Source organism: Physeter macrocephalus, chromosome 17 (genome assembly GCF_002837175.3).
Source record: "Physeter macrocephalus isolate SW-GA chromosome 17, ASM283717v5, whole genome shotgun sequence".
In the NCBI taxonomy this organism is placed as follows: Eukaryota; Metazoa; Chordata; class Mammalia; order Artiodactyla; family Physeteridae; genus Physeter; species Physeter macrocephalus.
The window spans coordinates 13,575,570-13,599,266 of record NC_041230.1 but is presented as its reverse complement, the minus strand read 5'-3'; the positions used below and the strand labels follow the sequence as shown (position 1 = coordinate 13,599,266).

The 23,697-nt window shown below is 39.4% G+C and overlaps 1 protein-coding gene across 2 annotated transcripts; it reads left to right on the top strand.

The window, feature by feature from the left end:
* PDCD2L (programmed cell death 2 like) lies at positions 1–23,610 on the top strand. 2 transcript variants are annotated; one of them, XM_007126435.4, is made up of 7 exons: positions 1–136; positions 250–416; positions 572–632; positions 1,938–2,311; positions 3,486–3,596; positions 7,608–7,756; positions 23,158–23,610. In XM_007126435.4, exons 1-7 carry the CDS (start codon positions 29–31, stop codon positions 23,286–23,288), a joined length of 1,101 nt encoding a protein of 366 aa, XP_007126497.2. In that variant the 5' UTR covers positions 1–28; the 3' UTR covers positions 23,289–23,610. The 2 variants fall into 2 exon arrangements, with proteins under 2 accessions (XP_007126497.2, XP_023988596.1); XM_024132828.3 differs by having other exon boundaries at positions 16–136; positions 1,941–2,311.
* The last annotated feature ends 87 nt before the right edge of the window (positions 23,611–23,697 follow it).

Genomic DNA, 23,697 nt, shown 5'->3' with positions numbered 1-23,697 from the left:
CGCCTCTTCACGTGGGCGCCTCGTCGTCATGGCGGCCGTTCGGAAGCCGGTGCTGCTCGGGCTTCGAGATACTGCAGTGCCCGGCTGCCCCACGGGGCTGGGCGCCTGGACCGCGAGCAAGCTGGGCGGCGTTCCGGTGAGGTGGGGCGCCGGAGCCGGGGTGGGCGGGTGCTGGTGAGGGCTACGGGGTGAGGGAGTGGGCGAGGTCTCGGGTAAGAGTCAGGGTCTGAGTGCCTCCCTTGCCCTCAGGACGCCCTGCCCGCCGTGGCAGCGCCGAGGCCGGTGTGTGAACTTTGCAGGCAGCCGCTTGCCCTGGTCGTGCAGGTGTACTGCCCGCTGGAAGGCTCCCCGTTTCATCGGCTCCTGCACGTGTTCGCTTGCCCCCGTCCGGGGTGCGCTAGCGGCAGGGCGCGCAGGTAGGCGGGGAAGTCCCGGATCTACCCACTGGACTTTATACCGAGTGGGCGGGAGCGGGGGTGGGGGACCAGCACCCGGCGCACCCGGAGGGGACTGGTCAGTCGTCTGGCAGTCGGCGATGGACCCTTCACCGCAGTTTTTCTTTACTCTGAAGTTGGAAGGTGTTCCGTTCCCAGTGCCTGCAAATGCGAGAGAAAGAGACGCAGGACGCTCAGGTAAAGCGCTTGTGACGGTCATATTATGATCTGCTGTAATTTGAGGGTATTTTCCAGAATTTCGTTTAAGACACACTTTAAGCCATGTTCTTTGAAGTACTTTGGAATGGTTTTTGCTTTTTTTTATGTTTATTTTTTATTTATTTACTTTTTCTTATTAGTCATCCATTTTATACACATCAGTGTATACATGTCAATCCCAATCTCCCAATTCATCACACCACAATTTGCTTTTTTTTTGAACCATAAAATGGTACTTCCTTAACGTCTTGTTAGTTGTTTTAGTTATGCACTGAAGGTATGGAAGCACATAGCTTACTGATTTTTCCGTTTGGGAAAAAGTATGGGTGTGTACATACACATCATTATATATGTGTGTGTTTATAGTAAATATACTTACTGTGATAAGTATATGTGTATGTAACAAACATTTAATACGACAAAACTCGAATTTATTAAATTAAAAAAATCAGGCAAGTTGGTAGCTACAGAACAAAATTCAGCTTCCCTTTGCCTGTGAATGCTGCTTTGTATATACACTGAATTCTTAATGTGCGCCAAGCACAGTAGTAGCAATACTGGGAATAAAAAGATGGTGTCTGCCTATATTTGTTAGGGTTCAATTGCAGATAATAGAAAAGCACTTTGACTTTTTAAAGCTGAGACAGACTTAAAATTAGGTTTTTACTAACTTATTTGGATAGCCTGGAGGAGATGACTCCAGGAGTGACCTCCGGAACCACACCTCAGAACTGGCCTGTCAAGGAGCTGCTAACCTCTCTTGCAGTCAGGAAGCTGAGATGTGTTCCGGTGAATGGAAGCTGCCCTTGTCAGACCTGTTGACTCCAGAGCCTTGCTCTGTCTCCATCTACAGATCAGCTACCTTTTGCTTCATGGCCCCTCTTTCCACTTCACTCTGTCTCAAGTTTGTGTCTCTCTCTAGACACAGACAGACCCCCCCCGCCCATCACACCTTGGACCCCAGGTGCTTAGGAGTCTGGGAAATGTAGTTCTTTCTTACCAGGTGCAATACATGAAGCACAACTGAAAGAGACGTTGAAGAAACCACTGTACTGCATTTGCCATGGTGCCCCTGAAAAGGAAACACAATATTTGTCACCTCCAACATGCTTTTGAGTAAACGGGGTCCAGGAAGTTAAATCAGAGTGTGCCAGAGTGGAGGGCGGGGGGTGCTGGTGTTAAGGCTCCCTCAGGAAGGTGAAGGGATGGGTGGCTCAGGAAGCCAAGGGAGTAGGTGAGATCACCCAAGTGTGCTTGAACCACATTCACTGGATATTTTTCCAGAAGCAGGAAGATGGCCTCACAGCTGAGGATTGGTGTGAAGGTGCAGATGACTGGGGAAGTGACGGTGAGGAGGTGCCTCCACCACAGGTTATCTCAGATTTTGGAAATGATTCCAGCAGTGCCGAAGACAGAGACTGGCCTGCCCAGCTCCAAGACCTCCGCCTGCAGGATACTGTCCCGGATGCTGCTCCTCCTGTGCCTCCTGGGGAAGGGATGGCCTTGCCTTCTGTGCTGCCGCAGTTCCGGCCCTACTACATCTGTGTTGTTGAGGAGGATGACTACGGGGACTTTGTCAGTCTAGATCATGCTCAGAGCCTTCTGAGGGAGTATCAACAGAGAGAGGGAACTGATATGGAACAGTTGCTTTGCCAAAGGTGAGAGTGTGTACTGCTGAGTGTGAGAGGTGATTTGATCAGGAAGCTGCCACAGTAGGTACCCTTTGGTTTTACCCTCGTATCTGGGGAAACTTTTTCAGGCAGCACTTGTGTGTGTAGGACCTTTCTGCTTCACGCCTCTCAGATGAGAAAGGGAGACAGACAAGGGGATCCTACCAGCCACGCTTGAGTTAGCTTGAAAACACTTTGTTCTGTTTATAGGGACCCTCAGGAAAGTGAACAAACAGAAGTTAGGGATACCAAGTATTTACACAAGATGTGTTTACTATCTCTTTAACTTTTCTGCTTTTAAATGTATAACAGAGACAGGTAAATTAGAAAAATGCCATTTGTTTATTGACTCTTGGCTGTGGCTCAAGAACTGGCCTAGGACCTCAGAGACCCTCTCAGAGCCTCCGTTCTCCCCTGTAAAATGGGAGTGATACTGATATCTGGGTGGTGTATCTCTTCACATGGTTTTTGGAGTTAAGTGAGAGAATAGGTCTTGAAAGGCTTTATAAACCAAAACCCTCTAAAGAAGTAAGAATAATCACTTTGCTATTATAATAGAATTACAATAGGATATTTGGAGAGTTGACCTGGTTCTTTACCAGAGCTGTATCATTTGTAAGCTTTTTCAGAATACTGTTGGAGTGTGTGAAGAAGTGTTGGTGTTTGAAAATAATCCATAATGGAGAAAGAAATGGAGAGAGTCATTGGACATAATGACTTTTTTTTTTTTTTTTTTTTTTGCGTTACGCGGGCCTCTCACTGTTGTGGCCTCTCCTGTTGCGGAGCACAGGCTTCGGACGCACAGGCTCAGCGGCCGTGGCTCACGGGCCCAGCCGCTCCGCGGCATGTGGGATCTTCCCGAACCGGGGCACGAACCCGTATCCCCTGCATCGGCAGGCGGACTCTCAACCACTGCGCCACCAGGGAAGCCCAAAATGACTTTTTAAATTGCAAATAATTATCCAGAGTTGAAAATGGCTAGGAAGCAGGGCTTGAAAGAAGGGTTGCGGGAGGTTACTGATATTCATTATAAAGTAGTAAATATATGATATTTACATTATGTGTATATATTTGGTAAAGTTTTTAAAAATTGTGTACTTTTCTAAATACTGTAATTCTCTGGATATATACAGGCAAAAGTATTTTTTGCTTCTCTTTTTAGTCTTTCTAGTGATGGTGATGAAAAATATGAGAAGACCATAATTAAAAGTGGAGATAAGATGTTTTACAAATTCATGAAGAGAATTGCTGCTTGTCAGGAGCAGATTTTGAGGTAAAGGCACATTTTTAAAAATTGTTTTTCTTGATTGTAAAAGTAATGTATATTAGTTTGGGAAACACAGGAAAGTATAACAAGAAAACCAAAATCTATAGTATTCCTCAAACCATGAAGCTAAGATTTTAGTTTATTAAGTTCACTTATTTTTTATGCATTTGGATGCACACATGTAAGTAGGTTTTGTGTATTTAAAAAAAAATAATTGGGGTCATATAATTTTTTTCTTTTCTTTCTTTAAAAAAAATATTCATTTATTTATTTAGGTTGCGCTGGGTCTTAGTTGTGGCCCACGGGATCTTTGTTGCAGCATGTTAAGTTGCAGCATGTGGGCTCTTAGTTGCAGCATGCGGGCTTCTTAGTTGCAGCATGTGGACTCTTAGTTGCAGCTTGCAAGCTTCTTAGTTGTGGCATGCAGACTCTTAGTTGCAGCATGCATGTGGGATCTTAGTTCCCTGACTAGGGATGGAACCCGGGCCCCCTGCATTGGGAGTGCAGAGTCTTACCCACTGGACCACCAGGGAAGTTCCTGTGGGATATTTTTATAATGGCAGTTCTTGGTGACCCTTGGATATGAGAGTAAAAGAAGGCTACAGAAGTGGTTTTGAGCTTCTGGCTTGTGAAATTGGGTGAGTGTTGATGCTATTCTTGAGATGGGGGTTTAGGAGGCTGTTATCTGGGGCGTGGGGTCTTGATTTTTCTTGAACTACAGAGTGTGTCCTTATCAGTTTGACTTCCATCTTTGTAATTAAATCTTTGTTAGTTATAATAGTTTTGATTTTATTTCCCATGTGCGTTCTGCTTTATAAGTTTCATACATTGAAAACATAATACTTTGTAGTAAGTAACAAGTGCTCATAGGATATTGAATCATAGGTCTTGGAAGTTCATTGCCCAGGTCTTCCATTTCTACCTGTGAGTCCATGGGCAAGTCACTTAACCTTTCTTATCCTTAGTGCCTCATCTCTAACGTGAGGATGATGATACAACTACCTATTTCATAGGATTCCTATGAGAATTAAATGAGGTGATGAGGCAAATACTCTGTAAAATATACATAAATACTGGCTGTTGTTTGAAATCCACTATGCTATGTTTTGGGGAAGCAGAGATCTGTTAGGATCTTTTTGTTTTTTGTTTTTTTTTTAATTGGCCGTGTTGCGTGGCTTGTGGGATCTTAATTCCCCAACCAGGGATCGAACCCGGGCCCTTGGCAGTGAAAGTGCAGAGTCCTAACCACTGGACCGCCAGGGAATTCCTTAGGATCTCTTAATAGCACTGGCATATTTATGTATTCTTCATCATTTTAGGACAAGGGTCTACTGAATCACCTAATTTCTGTAAATTCTTTGGCGGTAAGGACAGTATATAACTCTCACGCAAAACATAGTGCCCATGTATAGTAGGTATTTGGTGGAGCCAACACCTTTTCAAATGCGGTACGGTTGAAAAGAACCTTGGTTTAGGTCTTAGACGACTTGGCCTTGGGCAGGTGACTTTATCTTTATTTTCTCTTCTGTAAAATAGGCCTAATACCTACTTTACAGCATGTTTGGAAGGATTCAGTGAACATATTTATTCATCCAGCAGATATTTATTGAGTCTATTTTAGATGCTGCAGGTACAGCAGGAAATGACACAAAGTCCGTGTTTTTATAGCTTTAGCTTTCTATTGAGGGAGGTTAAAAATAAATAGACGTGTTGTATGATTTCCACAAGTGATAGATGAAGAAAATAAAACATAGCTATTATAAGTAGGATGTCAGAGAGGCCTCAGAGGAAATAACATACGCAGCAGGTTATAGTATATAAAAATAATGACATAGGGAAAACTTGGAAAAATGGGTCCAGATAAAGTGGACAGAGTAAAATCAAATGGTCTTTCTCCCCTAATACCTGATACGATGAATATAAAAGGTAAAAGTCAGCCAAAAATAAAATAGAAAAAAAACAAGTCTTAAAAAGAAAATCCCTTCCATCAGCATTGAAATAAGGAAAGGAACTTAATACCATAAAACTCAGAGTGGCAGCTCAGGATATAATATCACTAAATGTCTAATACAGTTCTGGGTACCTCACATATATTTAAATATTTATTTTTGTAATTAATTTACTTTTCACAGAGGAAGGTAGAGAAATTTCTGGAATGGTTTAGTGTGAGTTCTAACCATACAGCCTTCTTCTTTCACCTCTTCAAAATATACTGATTAGCCCACAAAATCCTGAGAATTGCAGTAATAATCTTGAATCTGGAAAGAAGCAAATAGGAAAAGAATCTGTATCTTCTGCTGTAGGGCTGTTGGCCAGAGAACTGGGTGTGGTGGGGTGATGATGCAGGGAATTAGGAATTGCCTCTCAGAAGCAAAAGCTGTTGACTAGTTACAGTAATGATAAAGAGGTCAAGGGCAATTTCTTCCCCATTAAAATGGGATCTCCCAACATGTAAGACATTTTACACTATCTGAGAAGTAAAAGTGAAACCCACGTGTTCTAGTAGATTGCACCTAGTCTTACAGAACCATATCCCCACCCCACTTCACCTACAGAAAAGTAGAAGAAATGAAAAATATGCTTGGAGAAGGGGAAAAGAGCAGACCTCTGATATGAGATAGACAGAAAATCAGTAAGAAAGCCCACACACTGTTTTGGAGAAAACAGGTGGTCTAAACAGAGTTGCCCCCTTCAGGCATGAGCTAGGTGAAAAGTGGCATGCCACTCCTGTAATCATATTATCAACAGTAAAATTAAAGAAATGAATAGTACAAACAAAAATGAGCCAAGAACCATATCTGGAAGAAAACATAATCTGAGAACACATAATTCCCAGCAGAGTTTTCAAGATATAGAAGAACTTTGTAAGAAAATACATTCAGTAAAACCCAAGAGCTCAAAGTTGAGAAAATGAAGTAACTGTGAGATGCCAAGGGAAATTGAATTGCTAAAGAAACCAAGCCACACATTACATATTGAATAAATTTAGAAATAATAAACTTGGTTGAAAATCGAAGTACTGACGTGGTGAAAAGAGTTGTGAAAATCTAGTGAATGCAGAAGAAAAAGACAAAGCAATTAGAGAGAAGGTGATATCTATGGAAGGTTGATAAATATAACTACTATAAGGATAATTGGTGTCCAAAATAGAGAACTCAACAAATGGATGAAAAACAATACTCAAAAGTGAAATAGATGAAATAGGAAATTTTCCCCAAAATGAAATAAGAACTGAATCTGCAAATATTAAAGTACAAGAGTGATTGAAGTGAGAGACCTTAACCTGGTGGTGGTTTTAAAAGTATTTTCGATTAAGGTCTTACCAAATAGCACAGGGAACTATATTCTGTATCCTGTGATAAACCATAATGGAAAAGTATATGAAAAAGAAAATAATATATATATATATATATGTATGTATGTGTAACTGAGTCCCTATGCTGTACAGCAGCAGTTAAACACAACTTTGTAAATCAACTATACTTTGATAAAATTAAAAAAAATAAAGTATGTCTGATAATTCCATCATTTTGGCTGTGGATCTCCTGGTATTCACTTTCTTTATGGGTCAATTTTTTCTGCTTCTTTGAATATCTAGTAACTTAAAAAAATTGTTTACTGGAAATTGTATGTTGAAGAACAGTAGATACTGAAGTTAATACTTATTCCTTAGGGGTGTATGCCGCTTCTTCTGTAAGGCCAGTACTGTGGCGGGCTGAGTCTTTTTAATCTGCAGTTGAGCTGAGTCTGGGCTTTGTTGCAGTCTTAGTTAGATTCAGTTCAACATTAGCTTTAGTGCCTTCATCTAGACTTGGTAACCAGTGATAAGAATTCAGATATCTTGCTGTGATATACAACCTTGCAGCTAGTTTTCTGGGCCTTTGGATTTTCTTTGCTCTCTGGTTTTGCTCCGGATACTCTCCAAGAAAGAAACAGAATTTGCAAAGCGTGGTCTTAGATGTTGGAATGTGACTTGTACGTGGCCCTGATTCACGGTTCTTTATTTCCTTGCTCTAGGTATTCCTGGAGTGGAGAACCACTTTTCTTGACCTGCCCTACATCAGAAGTCACTGAGCTCCCAGCCTGCAGTCACTGTGGAATCCGAAGGATATTTGAGTTTCAGCTTATGCCAGCGCTGGTCAGCATCCTCAGAAGTGCTAATTTAGGTAATAAGCCGTTTATTTATTTGAGTTTGTGGGTTTCTAGCACTAATTTGGAATTATTTTAAAAATGAAAGACCCTTGTTTCATTTTTGTTTCCTTATAAAATATAAGCATATTACAGAAAATTTGGGAAATTAGAATTATTATTATTTTTTAAATATTTATTTTATTTTAAAATTTTCTTTATTTTTTTTGGCTGCATCGGGTCTTAGTTGCGGCACGCGGGATCTCCGTCGAGGCGTGCGGGCTTCTCTCTAGTTTGGCATGCGAGTTTTCTCTCTCTAGTTGTGGAACGCGGGGTCCAGAGCATGTGGGCTCTGTAGTTTGCGGCACGTGGGCTCTCTTTTTGAGGCGCGTGAGCTCAGTAGTTGTGGCGTGCGGGCTTAGTTGCCCTACAGCGAAATTAGAATTATTTTAAGGAAACTTGTGTTGCTTACATTTGGGGCTGTTATAAATAAAGTTACTATCAGCATTTGTGTACAAGTCTTTATATGCACATAGGCTTTTCGGTAAGTATCTAGGAGAAAAATGGTTGAATTATATGGTAGGTGTGTGTTTATCTTTTTAAGACATTGCCAAACTGTTTTCCAAGGAGGTTGTGCCACTTATATCCCAACCAGCAATACATGAGAGTTGCACATCCTTGGCAACACTTGATATGGTCTGTCTTTTTCTTTTTAGCCAGTCTCACAGGTGTGTGGTGATGTCACATCATTTAAATTTGCATTTCTCTAACAACTAATGATTTTGAGCATATTTTCATGTGTTTATTTACCACTATATGTTTTCTTTGGTGAAGTATCTGTTCTAATCATTTTCTCTTTTTAAAAATTGGATAGTTTGTCTTCTTATTATTGAATTTTGAGAGTTTTGTATCTATTCTGGATACAAGTCCTTTAGTATATAATTTATAAATATTTTCTCCAAGTCTGTGGCTTGCCTTTTTTTATTTCTGTTTTTTTGGTATGGACTTTATTCTTTAGAAGCTTTCAATTTACAGAAAAATTAAGAAGTAGTACATTGAGTTCCGATATACCTCACACCCAGTTTCCCCTTTATTAACATTTTACATTAATATGGTATTTTTGTTACAATTAATGAACCAGTATTAATACATTATTAACTAAAATCCATAGTTTATTTAGATTTCCTTAATTTTTACCTGATATCCAAGAGCCTGTCCTGGATACCACAGTGCATTTAGTTGTTGTGTCTCTTGCCTGTGATGGATTTTCAGACTTCCTCATTTTTGAAGACCTTGACAGTTTTGGGGAGTACTGGTCACTTACTTTGTAAGATGCCCCTATATTGGAATTTGTCTGATTTTTTTTCTTATAATCAGAATGAGATTATGGGTTATTGAGAGGAAAATCACAGGGTAAACTGCCATTTTCTTCATGTCACACATGATATCAAGGGTGCATCTTTATACATTGACTGTTGATGTTAGCCTTGATCACCTGGTGTTTCAGGTTTCTCCACTTGAAAACAATTCCTTTTTCTCCCCCCAGTCAGAATAAAATGACTTGTCTTTTTATTCTCTAAACAGTGTCCTTTCAAAAAACAGTTTTTAATTTTGAAGGACAATTGATTAATTTTTTCTTGTATGGATCATGTTTTTAATGTCTTGTCTAAGAAATAATTGCCTAGCCCAAGGACACTAGTTTTTTCCTAGTTTTTATGTTTTACATTTAGATTTATGTCCATTTTGAGTTAACTTTTATACATCGTGTGAGGTATGGATCAACTTCATTCTTTTCCATGTGAATATCCAGTTGTTTCAGCACCATTTATTGATAAGGATATTCTTTCTCTGCTGAATTATCTTTTACCTTTGTTGAAAATTGGTTGTCCATATATGTGTTAATTTATTTGTGTACTCTCTATTCTGCATTGTGTTCCATTAATCTGTTTTTCTGTTTTGACACCGCTGCCATACTGTCTTGACTACTGTAGCTTTGTAGGATTTGTAATCTGGTAGTGTCAATCTTGCAGCTTTATTCTTCCTTTTTGAAGATATTTTGACTCTTCCAAGTCCTTTGCATTTCTTTGTTTTTAAGAATCAGCTTGTCAATTTCTTTAAACAGTAAAAGGCATTCTGGGGTTTTGATTGGGATTGCATTGATTCTCTGGATCAGTGTGGGGAGAATTGATATCTTAATGTTGAGTCTTCCAACTCATGTACGTAGTATGTCTTTCTATTTATTTAGGCTCTCTTTAATTTCTTGCAGCAGGGTCTTATACTTTTCAATGTATAGTTTTGCACATCTTTTTTCAGTTTTGTCTCTAAGTATTAAATGCTTTTTTATGCTGTTGTAAATGGCATTTAAAAAATTTCAATTTCTGATGTTTGCTGCTAGTATATTTACATATAATTGATTTTTTAAAAGATGCGTTGTAAAATATACATACTTAAAATTTACCATTTTATGGTCATGAAGAACCTAGGGGCAAGACGGCAATAAAGACGCAGACCTACTGGAGAATGGACTTGAGGACACGGGGAGGGGGAAGGGTAAGCTGGGATAAAGTGAGAGAGTGGCATGGACATATATACACTACCAAATGTAAAATCGATAGCTAGTGGGAAGCAGCCGCATAGCACAGGGAGATCAGCTCAGTGCTTTGTGACCACCTAGAGGGGTGGGATAGGGAGGGTGGGAGGGAAGGAGACACAAGAAGGAAGAGATATGGGGATATATGTATATGTATAGCTAATTCACTTTGTTATAAAGCAGAAACTAACACACCATTGTAAAGCAATTATACTCCAATAAAGATGTTAAAAAAAATTTACCATTTTAGCCATTTCTTTAAGTGTATAGTTTAGTGGCATTAAGTATATTCACAATGTTATGTAACCATCACCACTATCTATTTCCAAAACTTCTTTGTTATCCCAAACAGAAAATCTGTACCCAGTAAGAATTAACTACTCCCCCACTCCCAGAAAGGAATTAACCCCCCCCCCCACCTTCTCCCCCTCTAGTTGCTGGTAACCTCTATTCTATCTCTTTCTGTCTCTGTGAATTTACCTATTCCACCAGAAAGGAATTAACCCCCCCCCCCATTTTCTCTTCCTCTAGTTGCTGGTAACCTCTATTCTATCTCTTTCTGTCTCTGTGAATTTACCTATTCCAGATACCTCATATAAGTGGAATCATACAACATTTGTCCTTTAGTGTCTGGCTTATTTCACTTAGCATAATGTTTTCAGGGTTTGTCCATGCTGTAGCATGTATCAAAATTACCTTCCTTTTTTTAGTTCATTGTATGTATATACAAATTTTTTTAATTCTTTAACTTGATGGTGTTTCCATCCTTTAGCTATTGTGAGTAATGCTGCTGTGAACATTGGTATACAAATATCTGTTTGACTCCTATTTTTAGTTCTTTTGGGTATATCCTAGGAATGGCATTGCTGGGTCATTTTTAGAGCTGTAAACACATACATTGAAAACAAAGAAAAATCTCAAATCAATGACCTAACTGTTTACCTTTTAAGGAACTAGAAAAAGAAGACCAACCAACCAAAGCTCACAGAAGAAAGCAAGGAATAAAGGCTAGAGCAGAGATCTTAAAGGATAATATAAAAACAACAGAGACAAGTGTTCAAAACCAAATTTTTTGGTGTGGATTCTTTAGGATTTTCTACATATAAGATCAGACCATCTCTATTTACTAATATATATTATATATATATATACACACACATATTAGTATTTGCTAAATATAATGATTTTACATGGGATGGTGGCTGATTACATTTGATCTTTATGACCATTGAATATTCTTATGTGTATCTAAAGTACTTTTAGAACAGACATGAAAATATTCCATCTACTCATCGAATTCACAAAACATGTTTATTCATTGTACAATAATTTAAAAGGTTAGCGTGGTTTAATTTTAGAAGCAGAAATTCTGTCTCTTAAGATGATGAGTTGAACAAGGCACATGTTTGGCATAATCATATACAGTTGAGGAATAATGGCTTCTATCTCTTTGCACAACTGCCATAGTCACTCATGTATAATATCTGCAATGAGGGCATTTTTATGTCAGCATTATCTTTTTCCAGTTTACCAGTAATTACCTAAGGTACATCATATCCATTTTCTCTTTTATTTCAACAATCAGTAAACCTTTCTTCTGTGGTTATGGAAGTGTTCTTAACATGAACATACCTTGTCCCGTGACATATTTGTTTACCATGGCCTACTTCTCTTTTACAATCAGAAACAAGGAAAATTGTTTGCTTTTTGTATTCCCTACTGTATTTCAGATCTAACCTGATTTCTTAGGACCTTTATATATTTCTTTTGAATCACTTTAAACACATAAGAAGAGATCACTTTTTATCTTTACCTACATCATTAGGTGTATGGACATGTTTTACATGCTATTTTACACTGAAAATCATTTCAGGCTTTCATCTTGGAGTAGTTTTTCTAAGAGGTGACTTGTTCCTGGGACAAAATATAGCAACAACTAAAATCACTTGCCGGATTGTCTACTATTTTTGTTTCTTTAAATTTGTCAGTTTTGGGGGCTCCCCTGGTGGTCCAGTGGTTAAGACTCTGTGCTTAAGGGCACAGGTTTGATCCCTTAATGGGGAAGTTCTGCATGCTGTGGGGTGCAGCCAAAAAAAAAAAAAATTTGTCACTTTCTGGTAACTATCCTAGGAACTGGTGAGTTCTAGGTATTTTTTAAACAATTCTGATTAGAAAACATCAAGATGAAACACTGAATCTTGGTGGTCAGAAATTCTGTTATCATTACTCTAATATGAATATTTTGAGTTGCAGATAATTTGATTTTGATCTGTTAGTGTGGAAATGTAAGCATGGAGACAAAGACAAAAGAAAAACAAGCATTCTTGGGATTTCCCTGGTGGCACAGTGGTTAAGAATCCACCTGCCAATGCAGGGGACACGGGTTCGAGCCCTGGTCCGGGAAGATCCCACATGCTGTGGAGTAACTAAGCCTGTGTGCCACAACTACTGAGCCTGCACTCTAGAGCCTGTGTGACACAACTACTGAAGCCCACATGCCCTAGAGCCCACGTGCCACAACTACTGAAACCCGCACACAGATCCCACATGCTGTGGAGTAACTAAGCCTGTGTGCCACAACTACTGAGCCTGCACTCTAGAGCCTGTGTGACACAACTACTGAAGCCCACATGCCCTAGAGCCCACGTGCCACAACTACTGAAACCCGCACACTGTAAGGCCCACATGCTGCAACTACTGAAGCCTGCGTGCCCAGAGCCCATGCTCCGCAACAAGAAAAGCCACCTCAATGAGAAGCCCATGCACTTCAATGAAGAGTAGCCCCCTATCAGATTTCCCTGGTGGTGCAGTGGTTAAGAATCCGCCTGTCAACCCAGAGGACACGGGTTCAATCTGTGGTCTGGGAAGATCCCACATTCTGCGGAGTAACTAAGCCCATGCACCACAACTACTGAGCCTGTGCTCTGGAGCCTGCGAGCCACTACTACTGAACCCGCATGCCACAACTACTGAGCCTGCACTCTAGAGCCCGTGTGCCACAACTACTGAAGCCTGCGCACTTCAACTACTGAAGCCCGTGTGCCTAGAGCCTGTGCTCTGCAACAAGAGAAGCCACCACAATAAGAAGCCCGTGCACTGCAATGAAGAGTAGCCCCTGCTTGCCGCAACTAGAGAAAGCCCACGTGCAGCGATGAAGACCCAATGCAGCCAAAAAAATAAAAAATTAAATTAAAATAAAAGAAAGAGAAAAAAAAGAGTAGCCCCTACTCGCTGCAACTAGAGAAAGCCCACGCACAGAAACAAAGACCCAATGCAGCCAAAAATTAAAAATAAATTAATTAAATAAATTAAAAAGAAATAAATTTAAAAAAACAAGCATTCTTGGAAAAAAAGATCAGATCATCTGCAAAAGAGATAATTTTATTTTTTTATTTTAAAAATATTTATTTATTTTGGCTGTGCTGGGTCTCAGTTGCAGCACACAGGATCTTTGTTGCGACATGCGGGATCTTTAGTTGCGGCATGCAGGCTTCTTAGTTGCAGCATGCAGCCTTCTTAGTTGCGGCATGTGAACTCTTAGTTGTGGCATGCATGTGGGATCTAGGTCCCCGACCAGGCCTCCTGCTTTGGGAGCACGGAGTCTTACCCACTGGACCACCTGAGAAGTCCCCAATAGAGATAATTTTACTTCCTTCTTTCTGATTTGTATGCCTTTTATTTTTCTGGTCCAATCGCTCTATATAGAACTTCTGTATCAATTAGAAGTTACAAAAGTAGGCATCCTTTACTTGTTCCTGGTCTTAGGGGAATAGCTTTTAGTTTTTCACCATTGAGTATTAAGTTAGCTATGAGTTTTTCATATATATGGCCTTTTTCAGATTGAGGAATTTACCTTCTATTCCTAGTTTATGGAGTGATTTTTATCACTACAGAGTATTGAATTTTGTCAGATGCTTTTTTCTGCATCAGTTGAGATGATCATGGTAATTTTGTGGATTCTGTTAATGTGGTATATTATATTGATTTTGGTATGTTTAAACATCTTTCCATTCTTGGGATAAATCCCAGTGGATCATAGCATATAAACCTTTTTATAAGCTCCTAGATTTGGTTTGCTAGTATTTTGTTGAGGATTTTTACGTCCGTATAAGGGATATTGGTTTGTAGTTTTCTTTTAATATCTCTGTCTGGCTTTGGTATTAGGATAATACTAGCCTCAGAGAATGAGTAAGTAGTGCCTTCTATTCAATTTTTTGGGAGACTTAAAGAAGGATTGGTGTTTATTCTTCTTTAAATGTTTTGTAACATTTACTAGTTATATCCTCTAGTCCCTGGCTTTTCTTTATAAATTTATTTATTTTATTTATTTGTCTTTGGCTGTGTTGGGTCTTCGTTGCTGTGCACGGGCTTTCTCTAGTTGCGGTGAGTGGGGGCTACTCTTCATTGTGGTGCGCGGGCGTGGGATCTTCCCGGACCAGGGCTTGAACCTGTGTCCCCTGCATTGGCAGGCGGATTCTTAACCACTGCGCCACCAGGGAAGCCCCTTGGCTTTTCTTTACTGGGAGGGTTTTGATTACTCATTCAATTTCCTTGCTATAGATCTATTCAAATTTTCTGTTTCTTCTTGAGTCAGTTTTGGTAGATTGCATGTTTCTCGGAGTTTATCCATTTCTTTTAGGTTATTCAATTTGTTGGTATACAACTGTTCATATTATTCTCTTATAATCTTATATTTCTATAAAATTTGTCTTAATATTTCTACTTTAAAAATTTTTTTTTAAATTTTTGGCTGTGTTGGGTCTTCGTTGCTGCACGCAGCCTTTCTCTAGTTGCAGCGAGTGGGGGCTACTCTTTGTTGCGGTGTGTGGGCTTCTCATTGTGGTGGCTTCTCTTGTTGCAGAGCACGGGCTTCAGTAGTTGTGGCACATGGGCTCAGTAGTTGTGCCTCGAGGGCTCTAGAGCGCAGGCTCAGTAGTTGTGGCGCATGGGCTTAGTTGCTCCGCGGCATGTGGGTCTTCCCGGACCAGGGCTCGAACCCGTGTCCCTTGCATTGGCAGGCGGATTCTTAACCACTGCGCCACCAGGGAAGCCCCTAGCATTTCTTACAGGGCAAATCTACTGGTATGAACTCCCTCAGCTTTAAAAAAAAAAGAAAAAAAAAAGAAAATCTGGTAATATCTTAATTCTCCTTTAATTTTGAAAGATAGTTTTGACAGATACATAATTCTTTATTTACAGTCTTTCAGGACGAAATGTGTCATCCTATTGCCTCCTGGCTTTCATGGTTTCTGAGAAATCAACTGTTAAATCTTATTGAGACTATCTTGTATGTAACTAGTTACTGCTGTCTTGCTGCTTTCAAAGTTACCCTTTTGTCTTTGAGTTTTAACAGTTTGTCAATTTAACATTTGACTACCGTGTGTCTGGTGTGGATCTCTGAGTTTTTGCTGCTTGAAGTTTGTTGAGCCTCTTGGATATGGTGTTGGAGCTAGCTGCTAAGTGAAAGAAGGAAAATCTCTAAAACTTACCAGTGTCTTAATCGAGCTCTTACTAGATGATGAAGTGTTTCACTAGACTCTAGAGTTCCAAAATAGATAGTTTCAGATAGTTCTTCCAGCTCAGTAGCTGCTTTAGTGGAAGGTCAGATTCCTAGAGCTTCCTACTCTGCCATGTTCCTTGACATTATTTCCACAATTGATTTTTGTATACTGATCTTGTGCCCTGCAACTGTTCTATTGATTATTTTGTTGATTACATCAGGTTTTGAACATAGACAATCATGTCGTTTGGGGATGAAGACAGTTACTTTTTCCTTTCCTTAGCTGGCTGTCTTTTTTTTCTTTTTCTTTTCTTCTTCTTTTTTTTTGCCTACTGCACTGACTAGAAACTCAATACAGTGTTGAATATAAATATGAGAGCAGACATCCTTGTCATATTTCTCATCATAGGAGTAAAGCAGTCAGTCTTTAATCGTTAGGTAACTTAGTAACTTGTTAACTGTAGGTTTTTTTGTAAATTCTCTCATCAGGTTGAAGAAGTGCCTGTCTAATCCTATTTTTTTGCGATCTTTTTTTAAACAAATTTATTTAATTATTTATTTTTGGCTGCGTTGGGTCTTCATTGCTGTGCGTGGACTTTCTCTAGTTGTGGTGAGTGGGGGCTACTCTTCGTTGTGGTGTGCAGGCGTCTCATTGTGGTGGCTTCTTTTGTTGTGGAGCATGGGCTCTAGGTGCACAGGCCTCGGTAGCTGTGGCATGTGGGCTCAGAAGTTATGGCTCACGGGCTCTAGAGCGCAGGCTCAGTAGTTGTGGCACATGGGCTTAGTTGCTCCGTGGCATGTGGGATCTTCCCAGAGTAGGGCTTGAATTCATGAACCCTGCATTGGCAGGCAGATTCTTAACCACTGTGCCATCAGGGAAGTCCCTTTGAGTTCTTTTTAATAGCTGTGTATACAAGTATTATTTAAGTCATGTTAGCAAATTTTTGCATGGTAGGTATCTACCAGTTTCTGTTGCCATCAGCCACATAGGAGGTTGTTGATGTCCCAGCATCTGGTACAAAATTTTGGAAAAGTTTTGCAAATATTATTGTTAAAAACGTCATTTTGTAACCTAGCAATTCCACCCAAAAGAACTGAAAACATATGTACACCAAAACCTGTACACAAATGCTCGTATCAGCATTATTCAAAATACCCAAAAAGTGGAAGTAACTGAAATGTTCATCAACAAATCAGTGTACAAACAAAATGTGGTATCTCCAGTGAGTATTATTCTGCCATGAAAAGAAAGGAAGTACTACATGATAAATGTGCTACAAATAGTTGTGCCTTGAAAACATTGTGCTAAGTGAAAGAAGCCAGACACAAAAGGCTACAAATTATATGATTCCACTTATATGAAATGTCCATAATAGGCAAATCCATTGAAACAGAAGATTAGTGTTTGCTTGTACCTGGAGGCAGGAGGGAATGGGGAGTGACTGCTAACAGGTATGGGCCTGGGGTGTCTTTTTGGGGTGATGAAAATGTTCTGGAATCTGATAGTGGAGATGTTTGTATAACTGTGTGAATATGCTAAAAAACCAATGAACTGTAGCTTTAAAATGGTAAATTTTATAGCATGTGAATCATATTTTAATTAAGAAAGTTGCTCCGTGGCATGTGGGATCTTCCCAGAGTAGGGCTTGAATTCATGAACCCTGCATTGGCAGGCAGATTCTTAACCACTGTGCCATCAGGGAAGTCCCTTTGAGTTCTTTTTAATAGCTGTGTATACAAGTATTATTTAAGTCATGTTAGCAAATTTTTGCATGGTAGGTATCTACCAGTTTCTGTTGCCATCAGCCACATAGGAGGTTGTTGATGTCCCAGCATCTGGTACAAAATTTTGGAAAAGTTTTGCAAATATTATTGTTAAAAACGTCATTTTGTAACCTAGCAATTCCACCCAAAAGAACTGAAAACATATGTACACCAAAACCTGTACACAAATGCTCGTATCAGCATTATTCAAAATACCCAAAAAGTGGAAGTAACTGAAATGTTCATCAACAAATCAGTGTACAAACAAAATGTGGTATCTCCAGTGAGTATTATTCTGCCATGAAAAGAAAGGAAGTACTACATGATAAATGTGCTACAAATAGTTGTGCCTTGAAAACATTGTGCTAAGTGAAAGAAGCCAGACACAAAAGGCTACAAATTATATGATTCCACTTATATGAAATGTCCATAATAGGCAAATCCATTGAAACAGAAGATTAGTGTTTGCTTGTACCTGGAGGCAGGAGGGAATGGGGAGTGACTGCTAACAGGTATGGGCCTGGGGTGTCTTTTTGGGGTGATGAAAATGTTCTGGAATCTGATAGTGGAGATGTTTGTATAACTGTGTGAATATGCTAAAAAACCAATGAACTGTAGCTTTAAAATGGTAAATTTTATAGCATGTGAATCATATTTTAATTAAGAAAAACACCGTGTAAGCAGCTGCACAAACTCATAATGCCTTTGGTGATCCTTATAAGGATGACAGGAACAACAATTATGACAGCAAAGTGATAATTTATAGCAATTAGGTTTAATGGAGGAAAAAAATTTTTTTTTAATATTTATTTTTTGGCTCCGTAGGGTGTTAGTTGTGGCACTTGGGATCTTTGTTGCGGTGCATGGGCTTCTCTCTTGTGGCACGTGGGCTCAGTAGTTGTGGCATGCGGGCTTAGTTGCCCCACGGCATGTGGGATCTTAGTTCCCCGACCAGGGATCCAACTGGCATCCCCTGCATTGGAAGGTGGTTTCTTAACCACTGGACCACCAGGGAAGTCCCAATGTAGGTAATTAAGCCAACTTAAATAATGAACATTCATTCTTTAGGAAAAAACGTTAGTTTTATTTTGCCCTTTTATGTATTGATAATATGTAGTTGAAATTTTTCCTGTTGCATATGTTTTTTTAACCAGTATTTTTACAAATTAATGTTATTGACACCAATCCTGTGAGCCCTTAACTTTTTGAGATCTTCATATTTTTCTTGCTGAGGTATTTATTCTACCTCTTCCTTGTTTGTTACACATCTTCCTCTTTTTTTTTTTAACTAGTTTTGTGTTAGGTTTTCACAGTTCAGAAATGTATGGGTTTCTCTCAGTCTTTATTGTTGTTTTTTTCTTTTCTTTTAAAAATTCTAAGTCAAAAAGTCTATCTCCTAGTTGTTTTTCTAGGAGATTGGCTTTGTAAAATATTTAAATCATTACTCCATGCAATGTTAAGTTTACTTACATTGTTGTGACACGGATCTCCATAACTTTTTCATCTTTCAAATCTGAAGCTCTGTACCCATCAAACAACTCCCCACAACCTCTGGTAACCACCATTCTACTTTCTATTTCTATGAATTTGACTACTGTAGGTACTTCATATAAGTAGAATTATAGTATTTGCCCTTTTGTTATTGCCTTACTTCACTTAGCATAATGTCCTTAAGGTTCATCCATGGTATCATGTGTCAGAATTTCCTTCTTTCTTAAGGCTGAATAAATATTCTATCACATGGATATACCGATTTTGTTTATCTGTTCGTTGATGGACACTTGCTTCTACCTCTTGGCTATTGTGAATAATGGTGCAATAGACATGGGTATACAAATATCTCTTTGAGGTCCTGCTTTCACTTCTTTTGGTTATTTACCTAGAAGTGGAATTGCTGGATCATATGGTAATTCTATTTTATTTTATTTTTTCAAAGAACCACCATACAGTTTTCCACAGTGGCTGCACCATTTTATATTCCCAGTCAACAGTGCACAAGAGTTGCAATTCCTCCATATCCTCACCAACACGTATTTTCTGTGTTTTTCATAGTAGCCATCCTAATGGGTGTGAGGTGCTACCTGATGGTTTTGATTTGCATTTCCCTAATGATTAGTGATGTTGAGCATCTTTTCATATTAATGACTTAATAGTCATTTTCATATCACTTTATGTAAATGTCTATGCAAGTCCTTTGTCCATTTTTTAATCAGCTTATTTATTTATTTTTGTTGAGTTGTAGGAGCTGCTTATGTATTCTAGATGTTAACTCCTCATCAGATATGATTTGCAAATATTTTCTCCCATTCCACTGATTGTGTCCTGTGATGCACATAAGTTTTTAATTTTGATATAGTCCAATTTGTCTGTTTTTACTTTTGTTGCCTGTGTTTTGCTGTCATATGCAGGAAATCCTTATCATGTACTTCGTTTTAATTAATTTATTATTTATTTATTTATTTAATGGCTGCATTGGGTCTTCGTTGCTGCGTGCAGGCTTTCTCTAGTTGTGGCGAGCGGGGGCTACTCTTCGTTATGGTGCCTGGGCTTCTCGTTGCGGTGGCTTCTCTTGTTGCGGAGCACAGGCTCTAGGCACGTGGGCTTCAGTAGTTGTGGCTCGCGGGCTCCAGAGCGTAGGCTCAGTAGTTGTGGTGCATAGGCTTAGTTGCTCCATGGCCTGTGGGATCTTCCCAGAGCAGGGCTTGAACCCATGTCCCCTGCATTGGCAGGCAGATTCTTAACCACTGCGCCACCAGGGAAGTTCCTAGGTAATGGGTTCTTTATTCAAGAGGCCCTAGTTTCTAAAAGATCCTCTGAAATTAAGAGAATTGTATTCATTCCATATATTTCAATTTTGAATAGTATGCATTTGGCTCCTTTACTATAAGAGATAAGGAAATGTATACCCTACTCCATCTCCAAATATTTTAGTATAATTTTTGCTTTATCAAGGTTTATAAGTTTGTATTTTATAGGCATAATTCTCACAGCTGTTTAGCCTATGAATTCTTTATTTTGACTGTTCTCTCCTAGCTGGAATCTATCAAGTAATAGCCTCAAAGAGGGCTCATAGGTGTTGTTCTTACTTTAGAATGTGTGTGCTGGTCTGCCTTTATATTTGAAGGACAACTTATGTATAAAGTTCTTAAGCCCCACTTTCTTTCTTCAAAACTTTGTAATCGCCCATGCTGTCAACAGTGAGAGCTCTGCCAGTCCTTTTATCTGGTACGTCCTGTCATCTCCCATGGCTGCGTCTCACCGGGAAGTACGTTTTGGCATTGAATGTTGCTCTGTAGAAGTCTGAGGGTGGACTGATTTCCAACCCCCCCGCCACCGCCACCACCTTTGTAACTAACTTTATGCTAGGATGCCTGTAGAATTTTCTTTATTTATGAAGTCCGGGCACTGAACTAACATATGTCTTGCCGTCCCATTGTTCAGTAATCCTTTTATTGTGGGACAGAATAGGTCTTCCGACCTATATATTTAGTTTTTCTTCCTTTTTATTTCTGAGTAACTTTTCTATTGAATTTGTAGCTTTTCTATGGAAGCAACACCAGTTGCTTTGGTCACCTTTCTCCTCTCAAATGCATGCTTTTCCCTTTCCCTCTACATTCATTGAGATTCTCTCAAGCCTTTTTTTCTACCTGTAATTAAGTTTCACCTGTCTTTTCTGTTTCTTGTGGTTTCTGATGTTTTTCATTGGATGTGTAATGGGACTGTTTTGATCTCCATATGCTGTGTCTTTCTCCTCCCCATCCCTCATCCCCCAAATGTGGCAGGTCTCTGGGCTCATGTATAATACTTAGCTACTTGGTATTTTATTCTATCTAATTCCTTACACCTCCTTCTTTCCTCTCCTGGTGGTTACTAATACTGAGTTTCAGCCTTCTAATGCCCTCTGAAAACTGCCTGTTGCTCATTCTAGTTGGGAATTATCTCAAATTCACCACATTATTTTTTCAAAATCAGCTCTATTTTGGCCTTTCTTTGTACTGTCTTTGATTTTCTTTCCATTATTGCTGTCTACATTTTTAAAAAGTATTTCTCTTTTGCTGCTGCAAACCAGTTGCCCAGCTCCTCCTTTTGACTCTTGTTTTCCTATTCTGATTTCAACAGGAGTTCTTCTTGCTCATGTTCTCTTGATGACATTCTTCGTGGCTCCATCCATCAATAAACTTCTATAAATTCTTAGGATTTATTTTCTACTTTTTGCCTGTATCCTTTCTTGGAGGTAGTGTTCTGTCAGTGTGACATATTTTAAAATGATCTTCAATGTCAGATAGTCTAGACATTTGTAATGAAGACTAATTGAGATTTTTTTGGTTTATTTTCAAAGTAGATTTTACTGGGACTTCCCTGGTGGTCCAGTGGCTGGGACTCTGTGCTCCCAATGCAGGGGGCCTGGGTTCGGTCCCTGGTCAGGGAAGTAGATCCCACATGCCGCATCTAAGAGTTCGCATGCCACAACTAAAGATCTCACATGCCGCAACTAAGGCCCGATGGAGCCAAATAAATAAATAAACATTTTTTAAAAAAATAGTATATTTTACTGATAAATCTGTGTTTTTTTTGCAATCAGCAGTCACTTTTTGTAGGAATACTGCAACTGTATTGTGACTGAAAACTAGTGAGCACTGTTTTTGCTTTAAGTAATTATTTTTTCAGTGTGTAAGGTAGAATCACTCCCTGTGGCAACGCCAATTATCCTGATATTGAGCCATCTTTTTCCTTCCTTTGTATTATCTTCTAATTGCTTAACCTTTTTGTTTAACAGTTAACACTTAAGATGTGCCAGGCTCTGTTCTAAGTATCTTACATGTATTGGCTTATTTACTCCTCCTTACAGCAGTCTTATCATCATGATAAATATAGTCATTATAACATAGAGGTGAAATCACTTGCTCTGGGTGGTAGAGCTGGGGTTGAAACTCAAGCAATTTTGTTCCAGAGTCTGGGCTCTATCCACTAAGCAAACTTTGAATTATTTTTTTTTTGATGGGTGTACTATTTTATTAACATTTAAATTTCACCAAGAGTTCAAGTATATGCTAGCCATTTGTTCAGATTTTTGAAATAAAGACAAAATGGGCAAACAGCTTTGAGGGTGCGATGTATTTAACACTGCACAATATATTCACCAACTAGACAGTCGAAGGGGTGGTATGACTATACACTTAGGAGCACCAAGTACAGGAACAAGCCCTGGAATTGGAAGAACAACCTGCCATTCAGGACTGAACAGAGGTCTTTGATTGCTGACAGGATCTCCCCTTGACTTCAGACGGGAGACAAACCAAGGGAGTCTGTCAGTATACAAAAACCACCGCCTTTAGTAACAGGATGGACTTGCCAGAACCAATTCAGATTGTGGGGACCAGTCTGAAGTGAGCAGGGTTGGCTGGAGGCTGGAAATGTTGCAGCTGAAGGCCAGCATCGGCAGATGACAGGAGCCATGTTCTAAAAATCGCTGATTTCTACACAAGTTCCTAAGATGCTTTCCCCAAACAGGGCAAACTTTGAATATTGAGTGTATCGCATAAGTTTTCTCTTTGCTGGAATCCTGAATATGTTGTATTTTTCAGGCCTTTCTGTGGAATTCGGAACCATTTTAATATACACATGTGAGAAGAGTTGCTGGCCTCAAAATCATCAGACTCCCGTGGAAGAATTTTGTATTATCCAAGAGGACCCAGATGAATTATTATTTAAGTAGTGCATTTCCTTTTGTGTTTTTTTGTTGTTTGTTTTTATTTATTTTTGGCTGCGTTAGGTCTTTGTTGCTGCACGTGGACTTTCTCTAGTTTCGGAGAGCAGGGGCTACTCTTCATTGCAGTGCGCGGGCTTCTCATTGCGGTGGCTCCTCTTGTTGCGGAGCACGGGCTGTAGAGCACAGGCTCAGTAGTTGTGGCCCACGGGCTTAGTTGCTCTGCGGCATGTGGGATCTTCCTGGACCAGGGTGGATTCTTAACCGCTGTGCCACCTGGGAAGCCCTTTCCTTTTGTTCATGTAAATTAAAGCAAATTTTAATGTTTAAATTGTGTTTTTACCTCATTTTGACTCACAATTTATTAGCTCTTGTTTCTTGTTTCTTTTTGCTTTTTGGCACCCCTGATGGGTCTGGA

What these genes read in the sequence shown, in the direction of transcription:
- PDCD2L (XM_007126435.4), top strand. Translation starts at nt 29, where the DNA reads ATGGCGGCCGTTCGGAAGCCGGTGCTGCTCGGGCTTCGAGATACTGCA. An exon ending in GCTAGCGGCAGGGCGCGCAG is followed by an intron (nt 417 to 571) that starts GTAGGCGGGGAA and finishes TTTACTCTGAAG; the next exon opens with TTGGAAGGTGTTCCGTTCCC. An exon ending in TGTCAGGAGCAGATTTTGAG is followed by an intron (nt 3,597 to 7,607) that starts GTAAAGGCACAT and finishes TCCTTGCTCTAG; the next exon opens with GTATTCCTGGAGTGGAGAAC.